This window comes from Pseudorasbora parva, chromosome 6 (assembly GCF_024679245.1).
Source record: "Pseudorasbora parva isolate DD20220531a chromosome 6, ASM2467924v1, whole genome shotgun sequence".
Taxonomy (NCBI): Eukaryota; Metazoa; Chordata; class Actinopteri; order Cypriniformes; family Gobionidae; genus Pseudorasbora; species Pseudorasbora parva.
This window is the reverse complement of record NC_090177.1, coordinates 21773906-21801867: the sequence shown is the minus strand read 5'-3', so window position 1 is coordinate 21801867 and position 27962 is coordinate 21773906. Positions and strand designations below refer to the sequence as shown.

The 27962-nt window shown below is 38.4% G+C and overlaps 1 protein-coding gene across 3 annotated transcripts; it reads left to right on the top strand.

The window, feature by feature from the left end:
* The first annotated feature begins 418 nt into the window (after positions 1-418).
* olfml3a (olfactomedin-like 3a) lies at positions 419-27962 on the top strand. 3 transcript variants are annotated; one of them, XM_067446180.1, is made up of 6 exons: positions 419-711; positions 8402-8582; positions 15249-15381; positions 17375-17435; positions 20578-20860; positions 26751-27962. In XM_067446180.1, exons 4-6 carry the CDS (start codon positions 17400-17402, stop codon positions 27539-27541), a joined length of 1110 nt encoding a protein of 369 aa, XP_067302281.1. In that variant the 5' UTR covers positions 419-711; positions 8402-8582; positions 15249-15381; positions 17375-17399; the 3' UTR covers positions 27542-27962. The 3 variants fall into 3 exon arrangements, with proteins under 3 accessions (XP_067302281.1, XP_067302280.1, XP_067302279.1); XM_067446179.1 differs by lacking the exons at positions 419-711; positions 8402-8582; positions 15249-15381 and having other exon boundaries at positions 17157-17435; XM_067446178.1 differs by lacking the exons at positions 419-711; positions 8402-8582; positions 15249-15381; positions 17375-17435 and having other exon boundaries at positions 20190-20860.

Here is a 27962-nt window from a genome sequence, read left to right as displayed (position 1 = left end):
GAGTGGAAACTGATTCCTTGATGAATAGAACTTTCCAACTAACAGCATTTATTTGAAATCAAAGTCTACTGTAGGCTAACTTTTGAATGAATTCTTGCTGAATAAGTATTTATTATTAGGCTATGACTAACGATTTAAAGAAAAAGAAAACAACTATACGATCACTCTTTATGACACTGACATGAGAGGTATGAAATAGGGTATGAAATCTTAAGCACATAGCCATCCACGATATCTATTTAAAATATATTTATTTACTTATGAAACGACAAACATTGTGAAATCTTTAACCAAAAATTACACTTATGTAACATTTTTGGTTTAAAATGAACAAAATGTAAATGAGTCAGTGCATCATCAATCCTTCTTCCAAAACCTGTTTTGTCTTACCCTGATTCATTGTAAGCCAATTGAAGACCTGTAGGGATGGTTTTGGCGGGAAATTGTGCAAAGAGTTCTCCGGTGTGGGAGTGCAATGGTTGGTTGTCACAACGAACGAGGAAGGTTGACACGGCACTCTAAATCTCAAACCTTTGGGGAACCACCAATTTAAAGAAAGTGCCGACCAGATCAGAGTCTATTGGCAAAAAGAAAACTCGACCAAACTCGAAATTAAATGATAATCAACACTGCTTGGCTTTTTGGAGGGCGAGAACTGAGGAATTTGAAATGCGACGCGGAGTCGGAGATGATGTTTTTATTACTTTACGGGTAAGTAAGGTATTTTATTGATCAGATAAAATTGCCATATGTAGCTTAATATCAGATAATTGTAAAACATTATCTATTGTGTAGGGTCATTTCATTATGGGTTGTTTGAATAGCGCTGCACTGGAATTTATTTTAAAGGATGTCTACCTTGTCGTCGTAGTAACGTCTTCAGCTAACGTTAGTCAGCTTGAGATCTTTTCTAAACGGGTTATCCCTTCTTAAGCCAGTGAATGTTTCATGAGGAGTAGGATATTTTTTGTCCTTTTCGTAGTTATGAGAGAACAATTTACTACCACTCCAAACACAATATATTTGCCACAGATCGATACTATTTGATCGGCGAATCATATTCATCCGCACAGTCACGCAGAGCCGAAGCACAACCAAAACAATGCTGAACTTCCTTTTTTAACCGCTGGAGGGCCAGCAGTAAATTATATCATAACTGACCTGAATAAAATAATAATTGCTTATAATTACTACATATAAAACACACGTGACAACTTATGAAACTTATGAAAATACCATTGTTATAAGAACATAATAATCAGTAAAAAAAAACATACAAAAAAATGCCTTTCTCAATCCAGCTGAACCACCATGTACCAATGTGGTTTTATTATTCATGTCTATTCCCAACAGCTATTACAAATACATTTTTTTTATTTTGTTTTGTTTGGAGGATTGAACTTGAACGAACACACACACACACACACACACACACACACACACACACACACACACACACACACACACACACACCACATTTAGTTGTGAAACCAACTCCCCAGAGAAATTAAGCATTTATGCATGGGCTGACTCCAAACCTTATACTGTATAAGATATGCTGTAGCCCAAGTGGCAACTATCCCTGTTGTCCTACCATACAGCACATATACACAATATGCATTTCTATTTATGTGAGACCATATGACTGAACCATGAAGTAAGACACAAAAAGTGGTTCTTTATGAGACCTGGACATTGCACAAGTCCATCGCAGTGGACGTTTGGAATGAGCCATAGTTCTCCACATTTCCTATTTGTCAGCATTTCCAAACAAGGCCACCTGTAGAGAGCAGAGCAGACAGAGAGACTCTCTCCCTGGGCGACGCTGAGTCCCTGTATATTATGTTTTGTGCATGCTTCAGATTTTTTCATGGCAACCCGAGTTACTCTAAACAGCTCTGCGCAGCCCCAACCCCACTGATACCAGTCGCCACCAAACACAACGGTTTCTATGGTAACGGCTCAATCCTGTCTCGTTTCTGTCTATTGGGTGAAAGATTGGATGAGCTCAAAGTAAAATGTCTAAATCTGTCCCAGACCTTTCATTCGTGGGATATTTTAAGGGGCACATAGTACTATTTGTCTGAAAAGTGCTCTCTTTGTTTATTATCGTTATTAGCATTATTATTTATCCGCCTGTCTCTAGGTCCCCACCTGGCAACTTAGTTTTCTTTTCTGTTCTTTTATCCCACTCTCTTTTTAACCCCACTTGTATTTGTGGTGTTCTGGATTATAAATGAGCCTGACAAGTTTCTCCAAGCTTATGTTACAATGTGCAGCACTGTAAAGCTTTGGAATGAGCAAAGTACACAGACAGTGAGCAACGATTGATTTTCCTATAAATTGTGAGCGGGAGCTATTGCTCAGACAAGGAGGCTCCGGTAAGACACAGAAGGCCTTGCCAGGAATGAGAACGATGCTCCTGTCTCTGTCTATTCCTCTGTCTCATTCTGCATGCAAAGAGAGCGAGGGAGAGAGGATAGCGTAAGACTGGTTTTCCTGCTAAGACAGAACACTTCGCCCACGCTGTTGGATTCCATTGTTGGGCCGACAGGTGGTCCAGTTACAATAGAAAGATGTGCCTGCAATTATACGTGCTGTGTTCACCTTATTTTTTAGAATTAGTAAAAGCAGATGGAACGTATTTATTAACATCTTCACATTAATTAAAAGCAACTTGGTTTTTGTATTTTATTTTAAGTTAGATGAATATGATTGTGAAAAAGATTTTCCATCAATAATATCTCAAAATTATGGAAGCTCGTTTCCTCCTCAGATTAAAACATTTTAAACGACAGTTGCAACTTTTTATCTCACAATTTCAAGTTTACATCTCACAAGTCACAATTCTGACTTCTTTTCTCAAAGTTTAATTATGAGGGTTAAAAAGACTGACTTTTTTTCTCCGAAATGCAATCATACAATTCTGACTTTTTGCGACTTCAATTCAATTTCCCCCATTGCTTACTAAACCCCCAGAGTTGTCATGTTTTCGGGTCATTTCATGTTTAAATTGAGATGACAAAATGATTGTGTTATCTAAGTGACTTGTTTAATTGTTTTATTAGTCTTCCCATAAATGCAATCATCTTCATTCAAGCCGATCCGTGGACGACCGCGAAAATGAGGCGGGATTTAAAATAAATGTGTGTAATTTCTTTACTCCTTAAAGGGGACATATCATGCCCCTTTCACAAAATGTTGTATAAATCTCTGTTGTCCCCAGAATGTATAGCTTGTCAAATTTGCCCATTTTTTGGGTGTGAGCAGTGTCCCTTAAAATGCAAAAATAATTGCTGCTCCCTGCTCCCTTTTCAGAGGAGGGCGGATCCACAAGCTTCGGAGTTTGGATACTCCGTCAACAGCAAAACAGGGAAATCTCACTCAGCCAAAATGTCAGAAATAACCAGTTGTGGAATGCAGCCTTACATGTTTGAACCAAAGTCGGCAACTTTTAGTCTGCATTACCCATTTCTGAACATGGTTTATGAATACATTTATGAAACGTTAGTTGTTGTGGCGTTACGTTGATTCACCTCATCGACTACCATGTACCGTCATGTTCATGTTAATACCGTAACATTATTTGCCCGATCGGATTTCGGTCAGACAGGACCGACCCAAATCCGATACTGTGCGTATAAAATTCTGTGTTATTGTTAAGCTCCAGTACCCCACAAAAGGCACAAAAACATTATAAAATATCAATGCTTCGTGCACTATATTAAATGTTCTAAACCAATCCATTGTTTAATGTGAGGTACAGATAAATATTTAAGTCGTTAAATTCAGGTTCACGTAAATGTTTCCATCTGCTGTGTCTGTCAGTCATTCTCCATTCAGCTTTTAAACTGCGTGTCGCATTAGGTTACGACAGCCAACACGATGAAACGCTACAGAGATAATTCAAAGTTCCTGTAATTATGCTTGATATTTAGATAACGGTCTATGGTTTCGCATAAAATGACTTAATCTTACTGGAGTTTATTGCTGTTTTTTAAAATTGTGTTACTTTCTAATAGCCTGACAAGCCAGACCAACATCAAGATGTTTGCAGGCAAATTAAATTTGCTGCCGCTAGGGTGCGTCTAGATTTCTAGGCTAACTTTCTAATCTCTGGAGTAGAGATTTTATTGTTCTTCACATGCACCATAAATGGAATTTTTAACTCTTAAAAGAAAAGGCTTAATAAACTATTGCATAGATAGATAGGCTATACTATTAGTGTTTTGAACTTTTCAATGCGGATGGATGGCTTCGCACTGTGACTTCACGTTGCTTCAAGCGCATCATCCTGCGCACGGGATGCGCAAAAGCACTTCATGACACTGTATTGAAGCCTTTCGTATTATATTTTTGCATAATGAAAGATTATTAATAGCCTTTCATATTCTGCCCTATCTATAATATGTTGCTGCCTCATTAAAAAGCTGCACTATACATTTAAAATAAATAATAATTTCTTAGTATATAGGGCCTCTCTCTCTCTCTCTCTCTCTCTCTCTCTCTCTCTCTCTCTCTCTCTCTCTCTCTCTCTCTCTCTCTCTCTCTCTCTCTATGAGAGAGAGAGAGAGAGATAGGCCCTATATATATATATATATATATATATATATATATATATATATATATATATATATATATATATATATATATATATATATATATATATATATAAAGAGAGAGAGAGAGAGAGAGAGAGAGAGAATGATCTTGTTTTTCATGAATGTATTTTACAACAATGTGTAACATTTTATCAGATTTATTGCTACACATTCACAATTATTTATTGCCCACTAAATTTCCCCGACTAAATGTTTAGATTTTATTCAATTATTGTGCGGTCTTTTCTAGAGTAACTTTTGCTGCTGAATTATCCAATACTCTAGTTTATCCACAATCTAGTTTATAGTAGAATTTTTGTCATAGATTGTGATTTATATATGTTTTTAATTTGTTTGTGATTCAGTTCAACACACTGAGGTATAGAAATTCTATATTGAAGAAAAAAAATTGTAAACAGATGCGCTGGTGTCAGGTCGGTATTGGTAATGGCCAATATTCAGAATTTTTGGTATTGGATCAATTCTGAAAAAAATAGTATCGGTGCATCCCTAATATTAATCTTTAAATTGTTGTGATGCTTGAGTAGAAACGTAAAAAATCCTGTCACCTCACTACAATGCATAATAAATGTGCATTTATGAATTACCAGATGGTGAGCTCTTTCAGGATCAACTTAATGACATAGCTCTAGCTAGCTGATACAGTGAGTTAACAGAAATGGTGGTCTCTGTGCTTCTCACTCAGGGGTGTGTCTATGCTAAAAGAGCTGCTCATCAACATGGGGGCGGCAGGGTTCCCCTACTCTAATGTAAGAGTAGGGGAAATATGAAACCAGAAATATGAAAGTGCATTATGACAGATTTTGATGATTGATGGGATAAAAAAAAAAAAATGGTGGATTTTTACTATTATAGACAGGTTTTTTTACACACTGTGGACACAAATCTGTGTTCAAACACCTTATAAAAGTGAACTTTGCATAACAGGTCCCGTTTAACGTGTCATGACTTTTGATTTTCAACCAATGCTGCTCTGCTTATAAAATAAATATTGACTTTGTTTGATATTTGATTAAAAACTTACAGTAATATATAAAAGTAAAAGCATTCCTTGTTTTAGAATGCTGAGTGATTTTTATGTGTACAAATTCAAATAATCCTAGGTGATTTGTATTTATATATATAGTCATCATAGTTAACCGCAATTCCAACTGGCATTCTTCTTCATTTTCATAATCTCCCCAACTCCAAAACTGCAAAGTAACGCCCCGAGGAAAGACATATTATAAATCTCATAGCTGCATCATTAGGTTAATTACCTCACAAATGCACAGCGGCTGGGTATGTTCACTTCAGAACGATGACTGCGAGACGTGATGACACTGGCTGTCTTTGAGAACGTCCTCATAATTGCCCCAGCTCTGACATGCATCTGTCAATGACACACTGCTCACGTTAATGCCCTTCTGTCCACAAAAACCAAGGGGGAAGGAGGTATTTTGGTAGTTTGAGGTCGGACAGGTTGCCCTTCGGAGACCGTGGGAGGCCCGAACTGGAGCCATTGGTTTAGATTGGTATCGTGTTAATGGTTCCCCAGACTCTGAGACCCACACTGGAAAACCGTAAGAGGCTGAAGAATGCAGATCTCCCTGAATCAATGTCACAATTAGAGGCAATTGCACATACAGATTTGAGTCAGGCATCCAGACACAATGTGCATGTTAAAACGTGGCTCATCTCATACTGCCCCGTCTCCCCTTAGTCATTGACAGTGTTTTATATACGCAGTTATGCAGTTTAACACCCTATAGACCACAGTACAAACTGTCAATGACGTTTCACTTTCACAAAGCATCCAGTGATGCATACATTATCTAGTAGCATACAATGTCTAGTAGCAGCCGTCAGTCCTCCTCCCTGCTCAGCGCCACTGTGCTGGGCCGTTATGAGAAACATGTCAAGCATCTGTGATTTGGAGACAGGGATAGAACTAATAGCACTAATCAGAGTAAATCTGCCCCTATTGTCTCTGCTCTGAGTGATAAGACAAGTGGAGGGGCTGTGGTACCCCCCGACAGACTGATGAGAAAATGAATGCTGAACTCGCCTGGGGAATGGAGTAAACAGATCGATGAAATCAGCTTTTTTCTGAAAATTATCAGATTGTCAGCGTAAGACCCGTACTTTTGTCTTACGAATTTAAAAAGTAGTTATCTGCAACAGTTAATCTGTAAACGTTTTTTTTTTTCTTTGTGATCTAACACTTTAGTTTTTTTTGTTATGTTTGTGTAACCTAGTGTTCAGTAGGTTGATTCAGTGTTGTTGAATAATAATTTAGACTTGAAATCTTACCCCCCCCCCCAAAAAAAAATAATAATAAAAAAATTAAAATATTAAAAAAATTAATAATAATTTGCTTCATCTGGTAATATTCCTTTGTTTGTAAAATGGTGAAAAAAAATAAATAAATAATTATATACACACACACACACACACACACACACACACACACACACACACACACACACACACACACACACACACACACACACACACACACACACACACACACACACACATCAATGTTGTTGTATTATGGACACTTTTTATTGACATAATGATTTTTATACTGTACTAAATGTTTATTCTATCACCTAACCCTAAACCTACCCATCACAGAAAACTTTCTGCAATTTAACATTTTCAAAAAACATAATTTAGTCTAATTTAATATGTTTTACTCATGGGGACCAAAATGACCCCACACGTAGGATTTTGGATATTGCCATCTTTGTGGGGACATTTTGTCCTCAAAATGTATGGTTTTATCTGGACCACACACATGCACAAAGTTTGCAATCAGTGATTTTTAAAATTATAAAAAAATTTAGATCAAAATAACAGTAATATTGTAAAATATTGTTAAAGTTTCTATGTGAATATATTAAAAAATTAAATGTATTCTTGTGATGATAAAGCTGAATTTTCAGCATCATTACTCCATTCTTTAGTGTCACTTTCATCAATCTTATTGTTGTGCTTCTTTATATTTTAGTGGAAACCATGATAGAGTTTTATCAAGATTCTCTGATCAATTTAAATTACAATATTGCTGCATGTATTTGACATGGAAATCTTTTGTGTATAGAGATGCTGCTGAGAGAGCAGAGGTGAAGATAAGTGAGCACACTCAATTGTGTTGCTTTTCACTCTCTTAGATGATCGCTGAATTAGCTTATTTGGATAGTTTCAATTAGCTCTTTCAAAACACAAAATGTCACAGGCATTTTAAATGCTTTATTTGTGTTTTTAAATAAAAGCATAAGTTCAGAATGTGTATTTCTATGTTGCCCTACAATACTACCACATATAGGTTCTCTTTGCCATCGCGATAACATTATTAGTTATTCTCAAGCAATATTTTAAGATCCTGTCTGCTTTAAAAATACATTGATATTCACAAGCAGCGATCGCCTACAGACATTAACTCAGCTTTTCCTTTGAAACGGCTGATTATGAGTTCCAGTTACTTCAGAGTGAAGTAGGAGTAACACAGAAGTGAGATGGAGACAGCCAGAAGGAGAAAAATCTGAAATATTGCCTTGTCTGGTTCATAAAGTTCAGCGTCAACAATCCAAATGGATTTCTCATTCTCCCATTGGTGATGGTATGTGGTGTGGTTTGACACGGCTTTGTGCAGACCCCATACACACAAACTCCCTATTCGGCCTCTCAGCCAGCCACCGCGCCATCACTCAATCCTCTCCTTGTTATAGAGCTCATAAATGTCAAAAATATCAGAGCCATTACAGCAATACCTCCATTTATGCTCTTTTTAGGAAAGTGATCTTTTGCTGGGTGATGATGGGGTGTCTGCCGGGTCATTTGGATGGAGAGTTGCTCGGCTTCCCTCTGTCGATGCCTCTCAGCTCCTGCTGCGATGAGGCCCTTTGCTGTGTCTGGCATGAAAGATAAAGGGATGAAAATGAAGTATATTCGGCCACATGGGATCCCGGCCAGGTGAGAATATATTGAGGTTGTGGCATGATGTAATGGTCTGGCTTAGTTCTCCATTTGTACCAGCTTTGCAGCTCATTATGTGGCCTTCCTCTCCACATGGTTGCAATAATCAAAGGGCTTTCCTCAAAATCCAGTGATGTGTGTCTGTGATAATTCTATTAACGTAGCTTGAATTATGATGTATTAATATTAGGGATACAGGGTAAACCAGGATTAGTTTTGTGTGTAAAAAGATTAAGCCACACATACAAGATACAGCTCGTTAACATCGTATTGTTTTTTTGTTTTTTTTAAAAATGCTATACATCTTGATTTTTACATATTTTTCCTAACTGCATTTATGCTTTTAAAGGGAAAAAAACAATGTAGATACTCTAGCTGCTAAATAATACCATTTGCGGAAAAGAGAAAATTTGTGGACATAGTTTTCCCAATGTGGGACAGGTTTACAATCTCATGCTGGCAGAATATATTCCTGAAATAAACTTTCCAGCCTCTGGGAGTGAAAACAACTCCTTTTCTTTAGTGAGTGCTACTGGCCTCAATCTGATATTCATCAGCGGGGATAACCTCTGACCTCTGGAATCATGTGATGCTGAGTGCTGGGGATCGTGCTGTAGCCAGACAGTCTGCCTGTGTGGCAGCATCTCTTCCTCGCTAACATGCCCTCATCTTTCTCTTTCCCCCCCTCTACCTCCTCCCCGATCCTGTGGTTAGGCTCAACAATATCACTATGTATTTGCTTTGTAAATATTTTTTCACACCATCCTCCCTCTTAAAAGACTTCAGAATAAAAAGAAAACTCTCACAATCATCACAGTTGGGCAGTGCTTTTTTTACCATATTAAACTGCTAAAAGGCATATATTCAAGGTCGTTTATATTTAAAGATTTAAACTATATCACACAAGTCAGACTTGTGTATTTCTGTTGTATTCTATTAATTTTATTTTTTTAAAACATTAGGTTAATATTTAGGGGTTTTGTGCTTGAATTAATTGGACAAATCAGCTGTGCATACCATTCATCCTAAATAGCATGTGGGATTAGAATAATGTGAAACACTCAGTCTTATGTCAATCTTGAGTACCTTTAGAGTAGTATTGCACCCTTCATATTTCCGAAAAGTCTTTAGTTTTGTTATATTTATAAAAGAAAGATAGGCTGTACCGAGTCTTTCCGGAGCGGCTGGAGGCGTACCGTTTGGGAGGAGCTAAAGAGCCACAAGCACATGCAGCTACGGCTTTGAGAGCGTCTTTGAAAACTGTGAGATCCTTAAACGTGGAAAAGAAAAGTTATCCTAAATAAACCATGGCTATCAATCAGATACAACTCTACATATATGGTCCAGAATCTGATCTGGAGGCTGAAACTGAACAGGAGCAGCAGCAATAGCAGGACGTCTCTATGTGGTACTGTAACTATTTGCTTAGTGACTTGTCAACATGTGCGTGTGTTTACTCATGGTTTATGAGGACATGATTTGGTTTATGACAGTAGCAAGCGGAACGGTTTTGCACGTCAGACTACTTTGCACGTCACTACTACTTTGTGTGAACGGCACCTAGCCTAGGTTTAATATTAAATAATTCATTTAGTTAAACACCTATAGTGGTCAGCTAAACAAATGTATTTAAACACACACCATACTTTGCATGCTGCATTGATAAAAGATCATGTTGTTTACTGATGTATACGCAACAATAGCCACATTTACATTTTACATTTAATCATTTAGCAGACGCTTTTATCCAAAGCGACTTACAAAAAAGGGGAGAGTAATAGAAGCAACGAAACGGACAAGGCCAACCCTGTAAGAGCTGTAAGAAATCTCAATTAATTAGCACAGTACACTTTTTTTTTTTTTTTTTTATAGAGATCTACAACAAAAACTCACGTACGCAAAATGCTGAGCACTGGAATTTGATAGCTATGATAACAACCCATTAGCACTAAGGCTGTTGCCCCAGCTGTTGTCGTTAATGCAGATTCAGTGGCCCAATGGGTTGGTTTTGTATGGCATTCTAGCTAAACGCGCAGCAATAGCCATCTACAACAAAAACTCACGTACGCAAAATACAGAACACTGGATTTTGATAGTTATGATAACTATGTAACAAATCCGGATGAGAGACGTAGATATGATCCAGGAGTGTACGCTTTTTGGTCGTTGCTGTGGTGATCAGTAAGTGCTATTCTGTATTGGTCAGGTGCAATTGGAAAAGATGTGTCACGAATTGAGATCGGCAGGTCATTCCACCAGGTGGGAACGGTCCAGGAAAATGTCCGTGAGAGCGATTTCATGCCTCTTTGAGATGGAACCACGAGGCGCCGCTCGCTCGCAGAACGCAAGCTTCTGGAGGGTGTGTAAGTCTGAACAAGTGAGTTTAGGTATATTGGTGCAGAGCCAGTGGTTGTTTTGTAGGCGATAACTAGCGCCTTGAATTTGATGCGAGCAGCCATTGGCAACCAGTGCAGTTTGATGAAGAGAGGCGTAACGCACTTCTTTGGTGACATTGTTGATTTCGAAAATTCCTGTGACTGCAGTGCAGCCGCCCTTTACCAGAAAAGCGTGTTTATGGGCGTACATTTGCTCCCTCACTCTGGTTCCGGGAGAAGAGCCCATACAAGGAACTTCCGTCCCATATGACATCACGCAAACCCATACTCGAAAAAAAACTTTCCGAAACTTGTGAGAAACCGTACGTTTTTGACACAGAAATCAAACGTCCATCAAACGTCCAACTTATGTTTTGAAACTTTTGAAATCTCTCTTCCTGAAAGGAGGAATTTTCCTGAAATAAAATGCATAAATCTCTTGTCTTAGGGGGATATAAGTGGGGGAAGCACAATCATTTGAATATACTCCAGGGTTTCTACTGATACAAAGCCTTATGCTAATCGCTGAAGTAACCCTTTAAGAATTCAGATAGCACAAGCGCAAAGCAGATACCTTTGGCCAATATATTAAATGTATCATTATGCAAAAAAAAACTAAAAACATAATCTCTTCGCACGAAGGACCCTTCACTAGCAGATCAACGTGCTTCCTGTTTCCTCTCCAATACAGTAGAAATAACTTTTTTAGTAGTGTAAATTATAATAATGTGGAGTGTAAAACTGCAGGCCGGCAGAATGCATATTAACTATGCAGCAAAATGCAATTTTATGACACTCTAGTATATCCCAAACTTTGCCTGCTTTTCTCCTACACACCACAACAAGAGTACATATTTTAGGGTGTTGTATGAGTGAACAAATTGGGACACAGCAAATTACTTTCCACAGGCGTTATAGGGGAGATCGGATCATTTTAATTGATCAGATTTACTTTTTCATTCAATCTTGTTCAGCAAAATAAACTGATATTTATTGAAATAATTTTGTTTATTTGAGTGGGTTAAAAACTTGGCATCCACTTAAGCAATCTTTGTTTACCTCCTGAGTTGTTTGTTTATTTGTCATGTGAATCACACAATGAATGAATCATCACCAAGAAATGCAGAGTGGTCATTTTTCTATGATGGTCCATCTCCTGTGTCCCTGATGTGGTTCAATTAAAATTTCATCACACCTGCTTTTGCAAATACTAGTAGCCTAATCTCTAAATCCTGACGAGACTTGTAAAAATAGGATTACATTTTTAAAAACACATTTTTTTTCCACCAGATCCATCATCTCAATTCTGAAGAACAACTGTGCCTGTGATACTGTTAATTGTATTATGTTGCGCACACTGAGGGCTCACTGAACAAACTAAAGCATTCCACATATATTAGTCATATTACTGTACAAGCACTGGGAGCTGTGCTGTTTGGAGTAGAGCGTGAGACAACATGTTTGGCTGTCGAGCCCTGTTGTGGATAGAAGTGCTGGTGTAATTAGTGCTTGGTGATATAATAGTACATAGCCTGATCTCCCCCCCCCCCCCCCCCATTCGTCACAAAGCCTTTTAGAGCAAGAACAAGCGGAGCATTGGCAATATGACATTAAGGTCTCAACTTGGCCAAAGAAGCTGGACGCCCCATGGCGGCTGGCCGTTGACCAGCGGCCCATATGAACCCACAAGTGGCTCCCAGCTGTAGTGGGGCCTAAAAAGAGGCGCTGTGCTTAACTTGCTCCAGCCCACTTGCTCGTCTGAGAACATGTGTGGGGTACGAGCGAACAGGTTTGTCTTTGATGAGAGAGTTTGTTTTTGGTTCTCAGTGAGGAGAGAGAGGTGGCATAGTCTGGCTGCTGACGTAGCCTGTGGGACAGCCGAGACCGTGTGGGGGGTACAGCTCGCCAGGCAGCTGGGAGCTCCTGTGCTGGGATGTCTGCCTGTGGATTTAGCTCTCTGTGGACATGTCTAGATACTGTGTCTTTATTTCCAATGGCCAACCCGCTGGACAAGAGGCCTGTACTGTGTGTGCTCTCCGAAATGAATGCGTCTCTGTTAGAACTTTTCCAAGCTGTGCCAACTGTCCTCTGATGTCTGAAAAGCTGACCTAACACACGTAGTTTAACGTACCAATTAGGGGCGTGATGACATTTCGAAAATGGATTTGGTAAAAGAGATGCAACATTTTTTACTCAGTGTGTTGCATAAACACCACATAATTCAGTTAAGTTTATTTAAATGTTCCTACGCTATGACCCATAAGGAGACGGCATCATTCACAATCATGCTTCATTAAGTCCGATGTTTCCAATAACGGTAAATTTTTCAATGTATTTGTGACAATAATTTGTTTCCCACCTACAGAAAACAGAACTGGGAATCAATATTGAATGATTTAATTAAATTCTGATATACAAACTCCCGAATTGATTCATCCAATTAAACCCTCATCTTAATAAACCTTAAATAAGATATTAAATTATCTACAGAAAAGTGGTACAGAAAACATGCAAAGAGACTCTTCGCCTTTTGTGCTTTTGTGTTTCCCGTACAGCTTTTCCATTTCGCTGATGTTTAATTTTCAGCCCCACTTAAAAAAAAAAAAAAAACTTACCTAAGTTATGAATATGATTTATCAGTGTGATCAACTAAAAGATTGAATTAAAGAATCAATAGCAAACCTTTCAAATGAAGAACACAACAAATCGGAAATTTTTTATTTTCCCCAGACCTAAATCACACCAATATAACGAGTTATAATAAACCAACACCCATTTTAGTGCCTTTGAAGAGCCATCTGCAATGGCCACTCACTGAATCCTGGGAGTGGAGAGGAAGGTCCAGGCTGCTCAGGGCCACAACCTGATTAAGTCCACAAAGTGGGCTCGAAGTTGGAGTCAGACAAAATAAGTGTCAAGAGAGCGTGCTGCTAATTATGCCTTGACTATTACCTGGACTGACAGCAAGAGAATGGGAGGAGAGGGGGTGGGTCCGGAACATTCAGTCAAGCAGAAAGTTCCCAAACGCTGAGGCTAACACAGGTCAAGTGATTTGGCGCCTCGGGTGTATTAAAGCTATTTACAAGAGGCAGAGGGATTTATGGTGCTTTTGCACAGTCTGTTCTTTTATATGACCTGGCACTAGGTGGTCATGCTTTCTGACCTACTCAATCATTATTTCAACCCAATAAAAATCTTTCTTTTCATATGTATTTAGGTTGCGTTTTAGGGGCTAGAAGTGTTCAACGAGAGAATTGCGTCTCTGCAGGCTCCATAATCTCAGTCAGGCTGTCTTTTTCATAATGACTCTATAAATAACACAGGAGCACAAATGTTTTTGTATAGTTTTACAGTTGTTATACAGTGGGGCCACAAGTTATTGAAGCTCAACCAAAGAAGTGTTATGATCTAAAATAATAAAGAAATATGTAAGATTCTCCACTGATGAAATAAGTATTATTATTATTTTTTTACATTGATCATGTGACTCCTGTATCATTAAAGCTCAAGATGCCTTTTGAATAATCTCAAATCACACTGGAGAACATTATCATTTTACAAAGTTTTTACACAAACTCTTGGAGTTCATGCAGCTTTGTCAATAATGCAAAAGAGAGACAAACCAAATAATAAGACATTCTGAAATTCATGTGTTTTTTTGTCCAGCTTTAACTGGTTCTAACACTGATCATTTATCATTAAAAAATATATGTATTTGTCATATTTAATATATAATTATTTTTTACATGTCTCATGATGATATATTTTTTCATAAAATTGATTAACCAAATGTAAAACCTAATGTAAACATTTTCTGAGTGGAATGGAATGCGAACCATGCATTGGAGAGGCAGGTAATCCACAACCACATTTTTGCAGCTTGCGTATACTTCCATCTAGTGGACATAAATGATCAAATTGAAAGAATCTAACCGTGTTGAAACAGATTTGCTTTTTTTTCTTTCTTTTAGTAAATTATGGTATATTTTACTGTAGATTTTTACTGATTATTATTTTATTGGAAAAAAATTAAGAGACCTCTTAACATTGAGACATTTCAGAGCTGTGTGTGTGTATATATATATATATATATATATAAATATAAATATAATATATATATATATATATATATATATATATATATATATATATATATATATATATATATATATAATATAAATATAATATAAATATAAATATAAATATATATATATGTGTGTGTGTATGTGTGTGTGTGTAATATTTTGTAATGCACACACCTTTCTAATATTTTGTTGGTCCCCTTTAGGTAGGTGGTACGTAACAAAGTAACATCCACATGTGACCCAAGGTTTCCCAGTAGAACATTACCCAAAGCATCACACTGCCTCCGCCGGCTTGCCTTCTTCCCATAGTGCATCCTGGTGCCATGTGTTCTCGAGGTAAGCAATGCACACGCACCCGGCCATCCATGTGATTTAAAAGAAAACATGATTTATCAGACCAGGCCACCTTCTTCCATGGCTCCGTGGTCCAGTTCTGATGCTCACATGCATGGGCACCCTGACTGGTATGCAGCTATGCAGCCCCATAAGCAACAAACTGTGATGCTCTGTGTATTCTGATACCTTTTGTCAGAACTAGCATTAACTTCTTGAGCAATTTTAGCTACAGTTTTCTGTTTGATCGGACCACACGGGCCAGCCTTCGTTTCACATGTGCATCAGTGAGTCTTGGCCGCCCATGACCCTGTTTCCGGTTCACCACTGTTTCTTCCTTTGACCACTTTTGATAGATACTGACCACTGCAGACCAGGAACCCCCCACAAAAGCTGCAGTTTTGGACCTATCACAATTTGGACCTTTCCATGTCAAATTCTCTCAAATCCTTACGCTTGCCCATTTTTCTTGCTTCTAACACATCAACTTTGACGACAAAATGTTCACTTGCTGCCTAATATATGTTTGTGTGTGCATGTGTGTAAATATACAGCATCAAAAATACTGCATAACTGCAGATCTGGTCAATGACATAAAATGTCTGATGGCTCAACAAGTTTCATGGCCCCCAGTCTGCAATAAACTGATAGTGTTGTCATGACGACACCAGCTGCACAAGTGAGACATTAAAGTAGTATGAAAATCAGAAAGACAGGAAAAGCTTAAAACATAATTTCAGTGATTCCATATATCTCATATTTCATATGATTTATTTTTTCGGTGGAGGTGGGCTTTATGTGGAATGGTAAACAATTACAGAGATACGTTTATTACAACAATATGAGAAAAAAACGGTCTTTTTGTTTTGTTTGTCTGAATATTGAGTATTTCCCACTTATTCAGGGTCTTGCACTTTATGTTAGTTTTCCTCAGTTACACATAGCATATTGTAATGACAAGTGTTGAAATTGACATTTTGTCCTTGGATATATGGTATTGTGCTCAGGTTGTGTGAATCCTTGATAGAGCTCATTTGTCTGTCAAAACAAAAGGTCAGTTTCTTCACTCACTTAACCTGAAGAGCATACTGAAAATGAAGAAGGTAAAAAACAATACAAAGCATTTTTTATTCACAGTATTGACCCAGTCAAATACCACATTCTTTCCTAACAACATTCTTCAGTTCTCAGAGCCTTTCTTTTGAGCATTGAGGAAAATGTACTTTGTTGGTCATGAAGAGATATCTAATCAAGATATTTAAAAAACTGCAATATGTGAATAATTTTTATTAAGTTTGACTTTCAAGGGATCTTCAATTGCATTTCACTTTAAATAAACTGAGTGCCCTTTCCATGGTATTTGCATTAGCAGGATGATTTGATTTCCTGATCCATGTATAATAAGTTCCTCATTAAGCGAACATGAGGAAAGTATTACTTTTGGATGGAGGTTAGACAGTTACAAATGGGATTGTTGACACTTTTGCCATTAGTATTTATAAGCAACTGAGAAAAGCACAAATGTCAGAGCATGTCAAAACTTCTGAAGGGTATTGGAATAAATGGTTCTATGAAGAAAGTTTAACATCCTTGAAACCTTTCTATTGCTAAAGGGTCTATTACTAAAAGGTTCTTTATAGTGAAAAAGGGTTTCTTATATAGACATTAGTACATTTTCTTCAGCAACACTAAATGGTTCTCTTTTGAGGACAGAAAGAGGCCAGAGATACATGGCTCCTCCCTCAGTATAAGTAAAAACATTCCAGCCAAGTGAGAGCCAGCGAATTTGAAACCCTGGAAGTCCCTGTTTTTTGGTCCCTTCTCCTTGTGAGCACTCACACACTTAACAGAAGACAAGGACGCTCCATAAGCAGCCGCAGCACATCTTTTTTGAGAGAGCTTTTGTTTTGTGGAGTACATAAAAGCGTCCCATATCCAAAGCCACCATGAAAGCCACCATATTTTTCATTCTCCTGACCGTTTTGCCTCATTCCAGAGGTCAGTACCACTATCAGGGCCTGATGAACTACCTGGAAAACAGGATGCTCGCAATGGAGGTAAGAGAATTTTGGTTAATCTGGTCTCATTTCAATACTGTCTGCAGTCCTGCTAGTTTTCAGCCATTTTACAGAGGCATCCACTTTTCTGGACAAATGTCAAAACTCTGAAACAATTCTAGTTCGGAGAGTTTTTGACATTTATTCAACTCGACAACACTTGAAAATGTTGGCAATATCTGAAGCACAGTTTGTTCAAAGGGAGAGTACAGACACTCTGAAGTAACCCAGTCCCTCAGACACAGCAGTGACTTCTCAAACCAAAGAACCATACCATATCTTAGATCAACAGACAAAATGTCTTTTTCTAAGCAAGTGCTGGTTCGTGTCTACCTAAGATGTACTGTAGTCTTTTTTGTACACTAAGTGAAGTTGTACCCCAGAGCAGAAAAACATCTCCCTGATTGACAGAATAGTTTATCTTAGCACTTTTGTTCTTAGTGAATCTGTGCTAAAAAAGTCACAACACTGATTCAATAAGCAAAATAATTACTCATGATTAAGTTGACACTTCATTAAAATAATGCATTTATTCAGTCAATTTGCATGTCATATGCAGACAGCCAGGACTATTTTGATTACCTGAATCAGCAGGAGTCCACTGAACATGGTGTTATTAAAATAAGTGTGAGGTATGGTTCAAGAAGACTAAATGCCCATTCTTAAGAGTTTTTTTTCTGCTTAGAAATATATACATATATATTTTAATCTAGTCCCAAAGTATATAAAGACAAAACATATTTCATTATTATGGAGTAAAAAAACTTATGCAAAACAAAGTTTGTTTTGATTCAAAATCATGTAAAATTAATGTCAGCTAGAGCAGTTAACCTGGAGCAAAATACCCCTGGGGCAGCCACATGGATGTTACATTGTACATACAGGTCCTTCTCAAAAAATTAGCATATGTGATAAAAGTTCATTATTTTCCATATTGTAATGATAAAAATTAAACGTTCATATATTTTAGATTCATTGCACACCAACTGAAATATTTCAGGTCTTTTATTGTTTTAATACTGATGATTTTGGCATACACCTCATGAAAACCCAAAATTCCAAAAAATCTCAAAAAATTAGCATATTTCATCCGACCAATAAAAGAAAAATGTGTTTTTAATACAAAAAAGTAAACCTTCAAATAATTATGTTCAGTTTTGCACTCAATACTTGGTCGGGAATCCTTTTGCAGAAATGACTGCTTCAATGCGGCGTGGCATGGAGGCGATCAGCCTGTGGCACTGCTGAGGTGTTATGGAGGCCCAGGATGCTTAAATAGCGGCCTTAAGTTCATCAAGAGTGTTGGGTCTTGCGTCTCACAACTTTCTCTTCACAAAATCCCACAGATTCTCTATGGGGTTCAGGTCAGGAGAGTTGGCAGGCCAATTGAGCACAGTAATACCATGGTCAGTAAACCATTTACCAGTGGTTTTGGCACTGTGAGCAGGTGCCAGGTCACGCTGAAAAACGAAATCTTCATCTCCATAAAGCTTTTCAGCAGATGGAAGCATGAAGTGCTCCAAAATCTCCTGATAGCTAGCTGCATTGACCCTGCCTATGATAAAACACAGTGGATCAACACCAGCAGCTGACATGGCACCCCAGACCATCACTGACTGTGGGTACTTGACACTGGACTTCAGGCATTTTGGCATTTCCTTCTCCCCAGTCTTCGTCCAGACTCTGGCACCTTAATTTCCGAATTACGCAAAATTTGCTTTCATAAGAAAAAAGTACTTTGGACCACTGAGCAACAGTCCAGTGCTGCTTCTCTGTAGTCCAAAGTGGCTTGACCTGGGGAATGCGGCACCTGTAGCCCATTTCCTGCACACGCCTGTGCACGGTGGCTCTGGAGATTTCTACTCCAGACTCAGTCCACTGTTTCCGCAGGTCCCCCAAGGTCTGGAATCGGTCCTTCTCCACAATCTTCCTCAGGGTCCAGTTACCTCTTCTCGTTGTGCAATGTTTTTTGCCAAACTTTTTCCTTCCCACAGACTTCCCACTGAGGTGCCTTGATACAGCACTCTGGGAACAGCCTATTCGTTCAGAAATTTCTTTCTGTGTCTTACCCTCTCGCTTGAGGGTGTCAATGATGGCCTTCTGGACAGGGTCGGGTCGGCAGTCTTACCCATGATTGCGGTTTTGAGTAATGAACCAGGCTGGGAGTTTTTAAAAGGTTTAGGAATCTTTTGCAGGTGTTTAGAGTTAATTAGTTGATTCAGATGATTAGGTTAATAGCTCGTTTAGAGAACCTTTTCATGATATGCTAATTTTTTGAGATAGGAATTTTGGGTTTTCATGAGCTGTATGCTAAAATCATCAGTATTAAAACAATAAAAGACATGAAATATTTCAATTGGGGTGCAATGAATCTAAAATATATGAAAGTTTAATTTTTATCATTACATTATGGAAAATAATGAACTTTTATCACATATGCTAATTTTTTGAGAAGGACCTGTATTTAATGGACTTGAAGAAAATTATTTCTTTTATTTAGCAAGGTTGCATTTAATTAATCGATATGTGACCATAAAGCCATTTATAATGTTAAAAATAATTTTTCTAAAATAACTGCTGTTCTTTTGAACTTCTGTTTTCATCAAAGAATCCTAAAAAGCATCATGCTTTCAACAAAATGTTAAGCAGCACACCTGTTTGCAACATTGATAATAATTTTTTATAATAATAATTTTATGCACAATCAAGTCACTAAATAGTTGCATAAAAATATAACTGATTTGTGGACCTGAAGGCTATCAACAATTGTCGATTCCTTCAACTCTGCAAGAACCAGTGAAAAATTGTAGAGGCAAGGATTTTTCACAATTCGTTAAAAGAATACGTATTGCATTTTAAGCCCTTGACTGATAGCCTCAGATATTACTTAGGTTCTCCATTTCCTAAGTTCAGATAACAATTGATTTTGCCTTTGACTAGGAAAAAGATGCTGACACATGCTGTCTAGAATTACTCAGCACTTCTGAACCATCATTACCAGCAGGCTTTCAATAAAGCACATAAAATGATTCACCACTGGAATAAGTTCAACATTTGGAAAGAATTTGCTGCACTTTTTGATCTGGCTGCGGATCATCTTAAACAATTACGTGACTCATTAGTGTATTTGTCTTTCTTCCAGGAACGCATTGCCCTGTGGCATGAACAAAACAACCGGTACAACTCCGACCTGAAGGAATTCCGGCAGCAGGCTGCAGACCTGTTGGAGAAGTTGGGCAAGGAGCACAGTAAACTGCGTTTGGACATGGAGGGCGCAGGAGCACGGGTAGACCGCGTGGAGCGTGAGATGGACTATATTGAAACCAAGAATCCACCTAAGCCTTGTGTGAAAGCAGCAGACAAAATGGTGGAACAGGATGTGGTTGTCAAAGAGAAGAAGAAGGAAGACTTCTTCGAGCTCTCTGGTGAGTCGGGGAAATCAGGTTTTGACAGCTGAAGCCCAACTTTTGATCATGTACTGTCAGTTTTTGCCTAGACATACTCTTGGTCGAGGTAGACTATATTTAGCCTAACATTACAAATCAGACCAGTTTAGGGGGATATTTCCAGAATTCTCCCTGGAAAATTGTAATACTGGAAAATCTAATTGGGAGAGTGAATGGCTGCAATTCAAGACCGAGAGGTTGAACAAAAAGCATATGCTTTGATTAAGACATTTGTATTTTATGAGAACTAGCATCCCAATTACACTCATCCATATTGGGATTGTGCTGCGGGTGTTTGATCTCACTTGAACAAGTATTTGCTTTAATGGTAGAAAATGTTTTTTTTGCTAATGCTTGGCTGCCTTTACATTGAGGATTTATTTATTTAGAGGAAACTTGCTGTGTCCTGGTAATTAGGAAACAAGGAACAAAGAATCAAGTGTCACAAAGTGTCGCAAATCACTCAGTGTGCGTTCTTCTCCACGTGGGAGATCAACAAGAACACGGCCCCTTTTTTACGTATTCTTGTGGGGAGAGGGTTAGTCAACAAACGGTTCTAGTGACGTCATTAAAGCAGGAAGTGCAGGGCTGTAGTCCAAACCGGCCGTTCGCTGTAGGCTTTGAAAGGGAACTTCTGTTAAATATAATATCTCGCTTGGCATTGAACTTTGAGCTTTATAATTTTACTGGTATTATTTATGCTATAACAGCAACTTTACACACTAACTAAATTTTGAAAGATGGGATTGCGAAGAACAGGACCTTTAATGTTACGCAATTGTTGGGTTCTGGCCTATTTTGTTGTCCAGAATGTTGGATTCAAAGCAGATTAATGATTTCTTGTTTCATATGCCTGTTTATCAGACACCTATATAGTAGATCCAATGAAGGCTGAAGACAAAATTCCAGTCCATTAAATTTATTTATTTTCAAACAAAAAATATTTATATATACTACGGTTCAAAATTGTACGGTTCTTTCTAAGATTCTGATTTAACGATCAAGAAACATTTATTAAAGGGTTAGTTTACCCAAAATAAAATATGTCATTAATGACTCACTCTAATGTCGTTCCACACCTGTAAGACCTCCGTTCATCTTCAGAACACAGTAAATACAATACAAAATACATTTTGGTCCAAAAAAAGCAAAAACTATGACTTTGTCTTCTCTTCCGCGTTTGTTTTCAAATGAATCAGTGTATTGATTCATGATTCGGATCGCCAAGGTCATGTGATTTCAGCAGTTTGGCAGTTTGACACACAATCCAAATCATGTATCACTAAGCTGATTCATGACCATTTGAATCTTTATTTGAGGTTTGTAAACAAACACGGAAAAGAAGACAATGCTGAATAAAGTCGTAGTTTTTGCTATTTTTGGTCCAAAATGTATTTTCGATGCTTCAAGAGATTCTAATTAACTAACTGATGTCACATATGGACTACTTTGATGGTGTTTTTATTCCCTTTCTGGACATGGAGAGTATAGTGTGCATACACTTAGATACACTGTCAGACTAAATATAAAATATCTTAAACTGTGTTCTGAAGATGAACGGTGGTCTTACGGGTGTGGAACGACAATAGGGGGAGTCATTAATGAAATTCATTTTGGGTGAACTAACCCTTTAATATGATCAATTTTGAAAACAGTTGTGTTGCTTAATATGTTTGTGAAAACCATACATTTATTTCAGGATTCATTGATGAATATAAAAACACAGCAGTTATCTGAAATAAATATATTTTAACAATGTCTGCGCTGCTATTTGATTAATTAAATAAAAAAAAAAAATTTAAATCTTAAAAAAATTATATTACTATTAAGAAAAATAATTAAAATAGCATATTAGCATTTCCAAGATTGGATGATTGCTATATATATTCATTTTATATATAAATATATATACACACTCACCTAAAGGATTATTAGGAACACCATACTAATACTGTGTTTGACCTTTCTATTTCTACCAATTCTAAGTGGCATTGATTCAACAAGGTGCTGAAAGCATTCTTTGGAAATGTTGGCCCGTATTGATAGGATAGCATCTTGTAGTTGTTAGAGATTTGTGAGATGCACATCCAGGGCACGAAGCTCCCGTTCCACCACATCCCAAAGATGCTCTATTGGGTTGAGTTTTGGTGACTGTGGGGGCCATTTTAGTTCAGTGAACTCATTGTCATGTTCAAGAAACCAATTTTAAATGATTCGAGCTTTGTGACATGGGGCTTTATCCTGCTGGAAGTAGCCTTCAAAGGATGAGTACATGGTGGTCATAAAGGGATGGACATGGTCAGAAACAATGCTCAGGTAGGCTGTGCCATTTAAACGATACCCAATTGGCACTTAGGGGCCCAAAGTGTGCCAAGAAAACATCCCCCACACCATTACACCACCACCATAAGCCTGCACAGTGATAACAAGGTAGGATGGATCCATGTTCTCATTGGCCCTCATTTATCAAAAGTGCGTACATCAAATTTCCAGCGTACACCTTGCGTACACCCAAACCCATGGTGACTTTGAGATTTATCAATATATCAATATTTGTTTGTTTATTTGGGTGCCTTTAATCCCACTCTTTAAACTCCCAAATAAAACAATTTCGTTTTTTTTCCACTTCCATTGTGATGGTCTCGATGGGCGCGTCTCAATCATCTTACTAGTCCACTAGTCAGGGCACTGATCAGGGAGTCAGCCTATTGACTTATGTCCTAATCAGTGCCCTGACTAGTGGACTAGTAAGATGATTGAGACGCGCCCGATCTCCACGTCGGAGAAGTTTTGCTTCTTTGCCGTCTTCCGTGTCCATGGCATAAAATGAGGGCGTGGGGGAGGCAGAGACTTCAATATATAGGGGCGTGTTATTCTAATAACGATCCTTTTCAGCCGTGGCATTTATCAAGGGCAAGTATTGCGTACACCTGGGCCCTGATTTATCAAGGGTGCGTACGCACAGTTCTGTGCGTAGTGAGTGCGTAAGAACAGTTTCAAGCAAAGTGTGGGATTTACCAACTTGTACTTATACGTAGAAATGTGTGTAAATATAAGCACACCTCTGAGCATGCTTACGCAGAGAAACTAGTGGTAGAACAGCGATACTACACATAAAACAGCATGTAAAGGGTTACTTCAGCAATTAACCTGTGGCTTTGTATCAGTAGAAACCTGGGAGTATATTCGAATGATCGTCCTAAATTTATTTGACACTAAATTTATATATAAAATTATGCATTGTCTTTAAAATGACTATATATCTTCATCTATAGATGGATGGATGGATGGATATATAGATATAGATATAAAGTCATTTTAAACACAATTGTGTAATTGGTTTCTAACCCTAAAAAAGTTGTGACAAATGTTGGATGCAATTATTTACTTGGACCCAACCCACAGTTCCCTTACTGAAATCCTCAACAAGCCAAAATAAAATGGGGCTTGCATGCTATCGCCAGATTTCCAAACAGATGTGGAGCCACAGACTGCACCCACATCGCCATAAAAGCACCATCATAAACCAACAAATTTAATTATGTAAATAGAAAAGTGTTTCATTCTGTTCTCTGCTAGACAAATAATCATTTGTGTTGCAAATTTGTTGTTGTTGTTGTTAAACGTCATTGTCGTCATTGTCATTGCCGTGAACGTCAAAATGATTGACTCATATTGTGTTTGTGAAGTTCCTCTTTTTGCCATAATTGCGGTGACAGAAAAAAAAAAACAATCTCGTGATTTTTAAAGGGATGTGTTGTCACCAGATATGTTTTTTTGGAGGCGTTTCTGAATGCTAATGACTGTGAACGTGAACGAGCATGGCACTTACGCACATGTGGGATTTATCAACAACGATTGCTTACTCATGTGCGTAAGAACTGTGTACGCACGTTCGATAAATACGGATTTTCTTGTACTTAGACACATTCTAAATTTCAGTCATACGACGAAATATAGAACCTTTTCTACGCACTGTTGATAAATGAGGGCCCTGGATTGCAGAGGTGCGCACAGTTTCATAAATCAGGCGGTGAGAGGAGTGGAAGCATAATCTTACGCCAACATATACCCCCTTTCTACGCAAAATTGATAAATGAGGGCCATTCTGTTTACACCAAATTCTGACTCTACCATCTGAATGTCTCAACAGAAATCGAGACTCAACAGACCAGGCAACATTTTTCTAGTCTTCAACTGTCCAATTTTGGAGAGCTCGTGCAAATTGTAGTCTCTATTTCCTATTTGTAGTGGAGATGAGTAGTACCCGGTGTGGTCTTCTGCTGTTGTAGCCCATCCGCTTCAAGGTTGTGCGTGTTGTGGCTTCACAAATGCTTTGCTGCATACCTCGGTTGTAACGAGTGGTTATTTCAGTCAAAGTTGCCTCTTCTATCAGCTTGAATCAGTCGGCCCATTCTCCTCTGACCTCTAGCATCAACAAGACATTTTCGCCCACAGGACTGCCGCATACTGGATGTTTTTCCCGTTTCACACCATTCTTTGTAAACCCTAGAAATGGTTGTGCGGGAAAATCCCAGTAACTGAGCAGATTGTGAAATACTCAGAACGGCCCGTCTGGCACCAACAACCGTGCCACGCTCAAAATTGCTTAAATCACCTTTCTTTCCCATTCTGACATTCAGTTTGGAGTTCAGGAGATTGTCTTGACCAGATAATTAGATAATTGCATTAATGATAAATTGAACAGGTGTTCCTTATAATCCTTTAGGTGAGAGTATTTAATATTACTAAATACTAAATATTTTTATTTTTTATTTTTTATAGAACACCCTGACTCAATTTATTTTTAATACAATTTCACCTACAAAATATGATAAATCATGACAGGAGAAACTAATAAAGCCTAACACATTTTTAATAAATTGTCTTTGAATAATCTCTTAGAAATAGTTCCCAATGGCCTGTATATTAAAATCAATATAATAATAATAATAATAATTCATTACATTTATATAGCGCTTTTCTAGACACCCAAAGCGCTATACATATAGAAGGGGGGAATCTCCTCAACCACCACCGATGTGCAGCACCCACCTAGATGATGCGACGGCAGCCATATTGCGCCAGAACGCTCACCGCACACCAGCTGATTGGTGGAGAGGAGACAGAGTGATTAAGCCAATCAGGATATGGGGATTATTAGGAGGCCATGATGGACAGAGGCCAATGGGCAAATTTGGCCAGGATGCCGGGGTTACACCCCTACTCTTTATCGAAGGACATCCTGGGATTTTTAACGACCACAGAGAGTCAGGACCTCGGTTTAACGTCTCATCCGAAGGACGGTGCTCTTTGACAGTACAGTGTCCCCATCACTATACTGGGGTGTTAGGACCCACACAGACCACAGGGTGAGCACCCCCTGCTGGCCTCACTAACACCTCTACCAGCAGCTACCTGGTTTTCCCATTTGGTCTCCCATCCAAGTACTGACCAGGCTCAGCCCTGCTTAGCTTCAGGGGGAAACCAGTCTTGGGCTGCAGGGTGATATGGCTGCTGGCAATATGTATTAACAATAAAGCTTGTTAAGTCTCACACAATCCTGCACATTTATAGAAGCATACATGACATTTAAGGGTCTATCTTTCAATAATGTTCAGGCTTACTTTAGTTTTAACTTCCTTTTTTTAACTCAATTTTCACATTTAAGTTTTCTAGGTGTATTTCTTTCATAAAGAACAAAACGCATTCAAACTAATTTAAAAAAGAAAAGAAAAATGTTTTTTCATAATGCTGTCCTCCAGTGTTTGTGCAGACTAAGCAGTCTGTGTAAATTGCTTTCAGAGTTTACAATATTAATCATAGTATGCTCCCTAGTGACATTAATCATGTTTGTTTTCTTTGACAGTGTGCGTGAACATTGTATCCAGTTTAAAAGCAATGAAAATCCTTAAGCGGTTGGGAAGCCCGAAAGGTGTCTGGACCAAAGATGCCAGATCAGCAAAAGTCTATATCTTCAACGGCACATCGGACGACATGCTGTACGAATTCAACTCAGTGCGAGAGCTCTCTGCATCATCAGGCGTATCAAAGGGCAGGCAGATTACTGTTCCCACCGCATGGAATGGGACCGGTCTTGCAGTCTATGATGGCTTTCTCTATTACATCAGTGAAAGTTCAGAGCTCCAAGTTATTAAATATGACCTCAAGAACGGTTCGGTTGCAGACAGTGCAGTGCTTCCTATGGAGGACCGCAGCCCAGTATACCAACTCAATCCAGAGACGCTGGTGGACCTGGTGGCGGATGAGGATGGGCTATGGGCGCTGTATCCGGCTGGAGACACTATAAATCTTGCTAAGATGGACTCTAACTCTCTGGATATAGAGCAGATGTGGGACACGGCGTGCCCAAGAAACAACGCTGAAGCAGCTTTTATTGTCTGCGGCACAGTCTATGTGGTTTACAACACCAAACCGCCGAGCCGCTCGCGTGTGCAGTGTGTGTTTGATGTGAATGACATGGTAAGCAGCGGCGAGGCCCCTCTGATTTATTTCCCCAGGCGCTACGGGGCCCATTCCAGCCTCAAATACAATACTGAGGAGCGGCAGCTCTATGCATGGGATGATGGGTACCAGATTCTATATAAACTAGCGCTGAAGAAGAAGCTATGGGCAATAATGCCACCACCTGAGGAATAATGGCCCTTTTTAGCTTTTAAGGGGCTTATTGTTCCTGAGAGTTTATGTTCCTGAAAATGAAAATCCTGTCATTATTTACCCACCTTCATTATTTCTTTACTTTATTTCTTCCATGGAACTCAAAACAACAAGAATCTTTTCCATTTAGTAGATGAGGATTGAGGCGTTCCAAAATCACCCTAAAAGTCATCTTCTTTTAGTCAGAACTTTTTAATTAATTGGCTAATCCAGTTTACAAAACCAGTCTGGAGTGCATTTCCCATACAACGACGTAACTCGCTGCTTATAGGGTTAGTTCACCCAAAAATGAAACTGATGTCATTAATGACTCACCCTAATGTCGTTCCACACCCGTAAGACCTCCGTTCATCTTCAGAACACAGTTTAAGATATTTTATATTTAGTCCGAGAGCGTATCTAA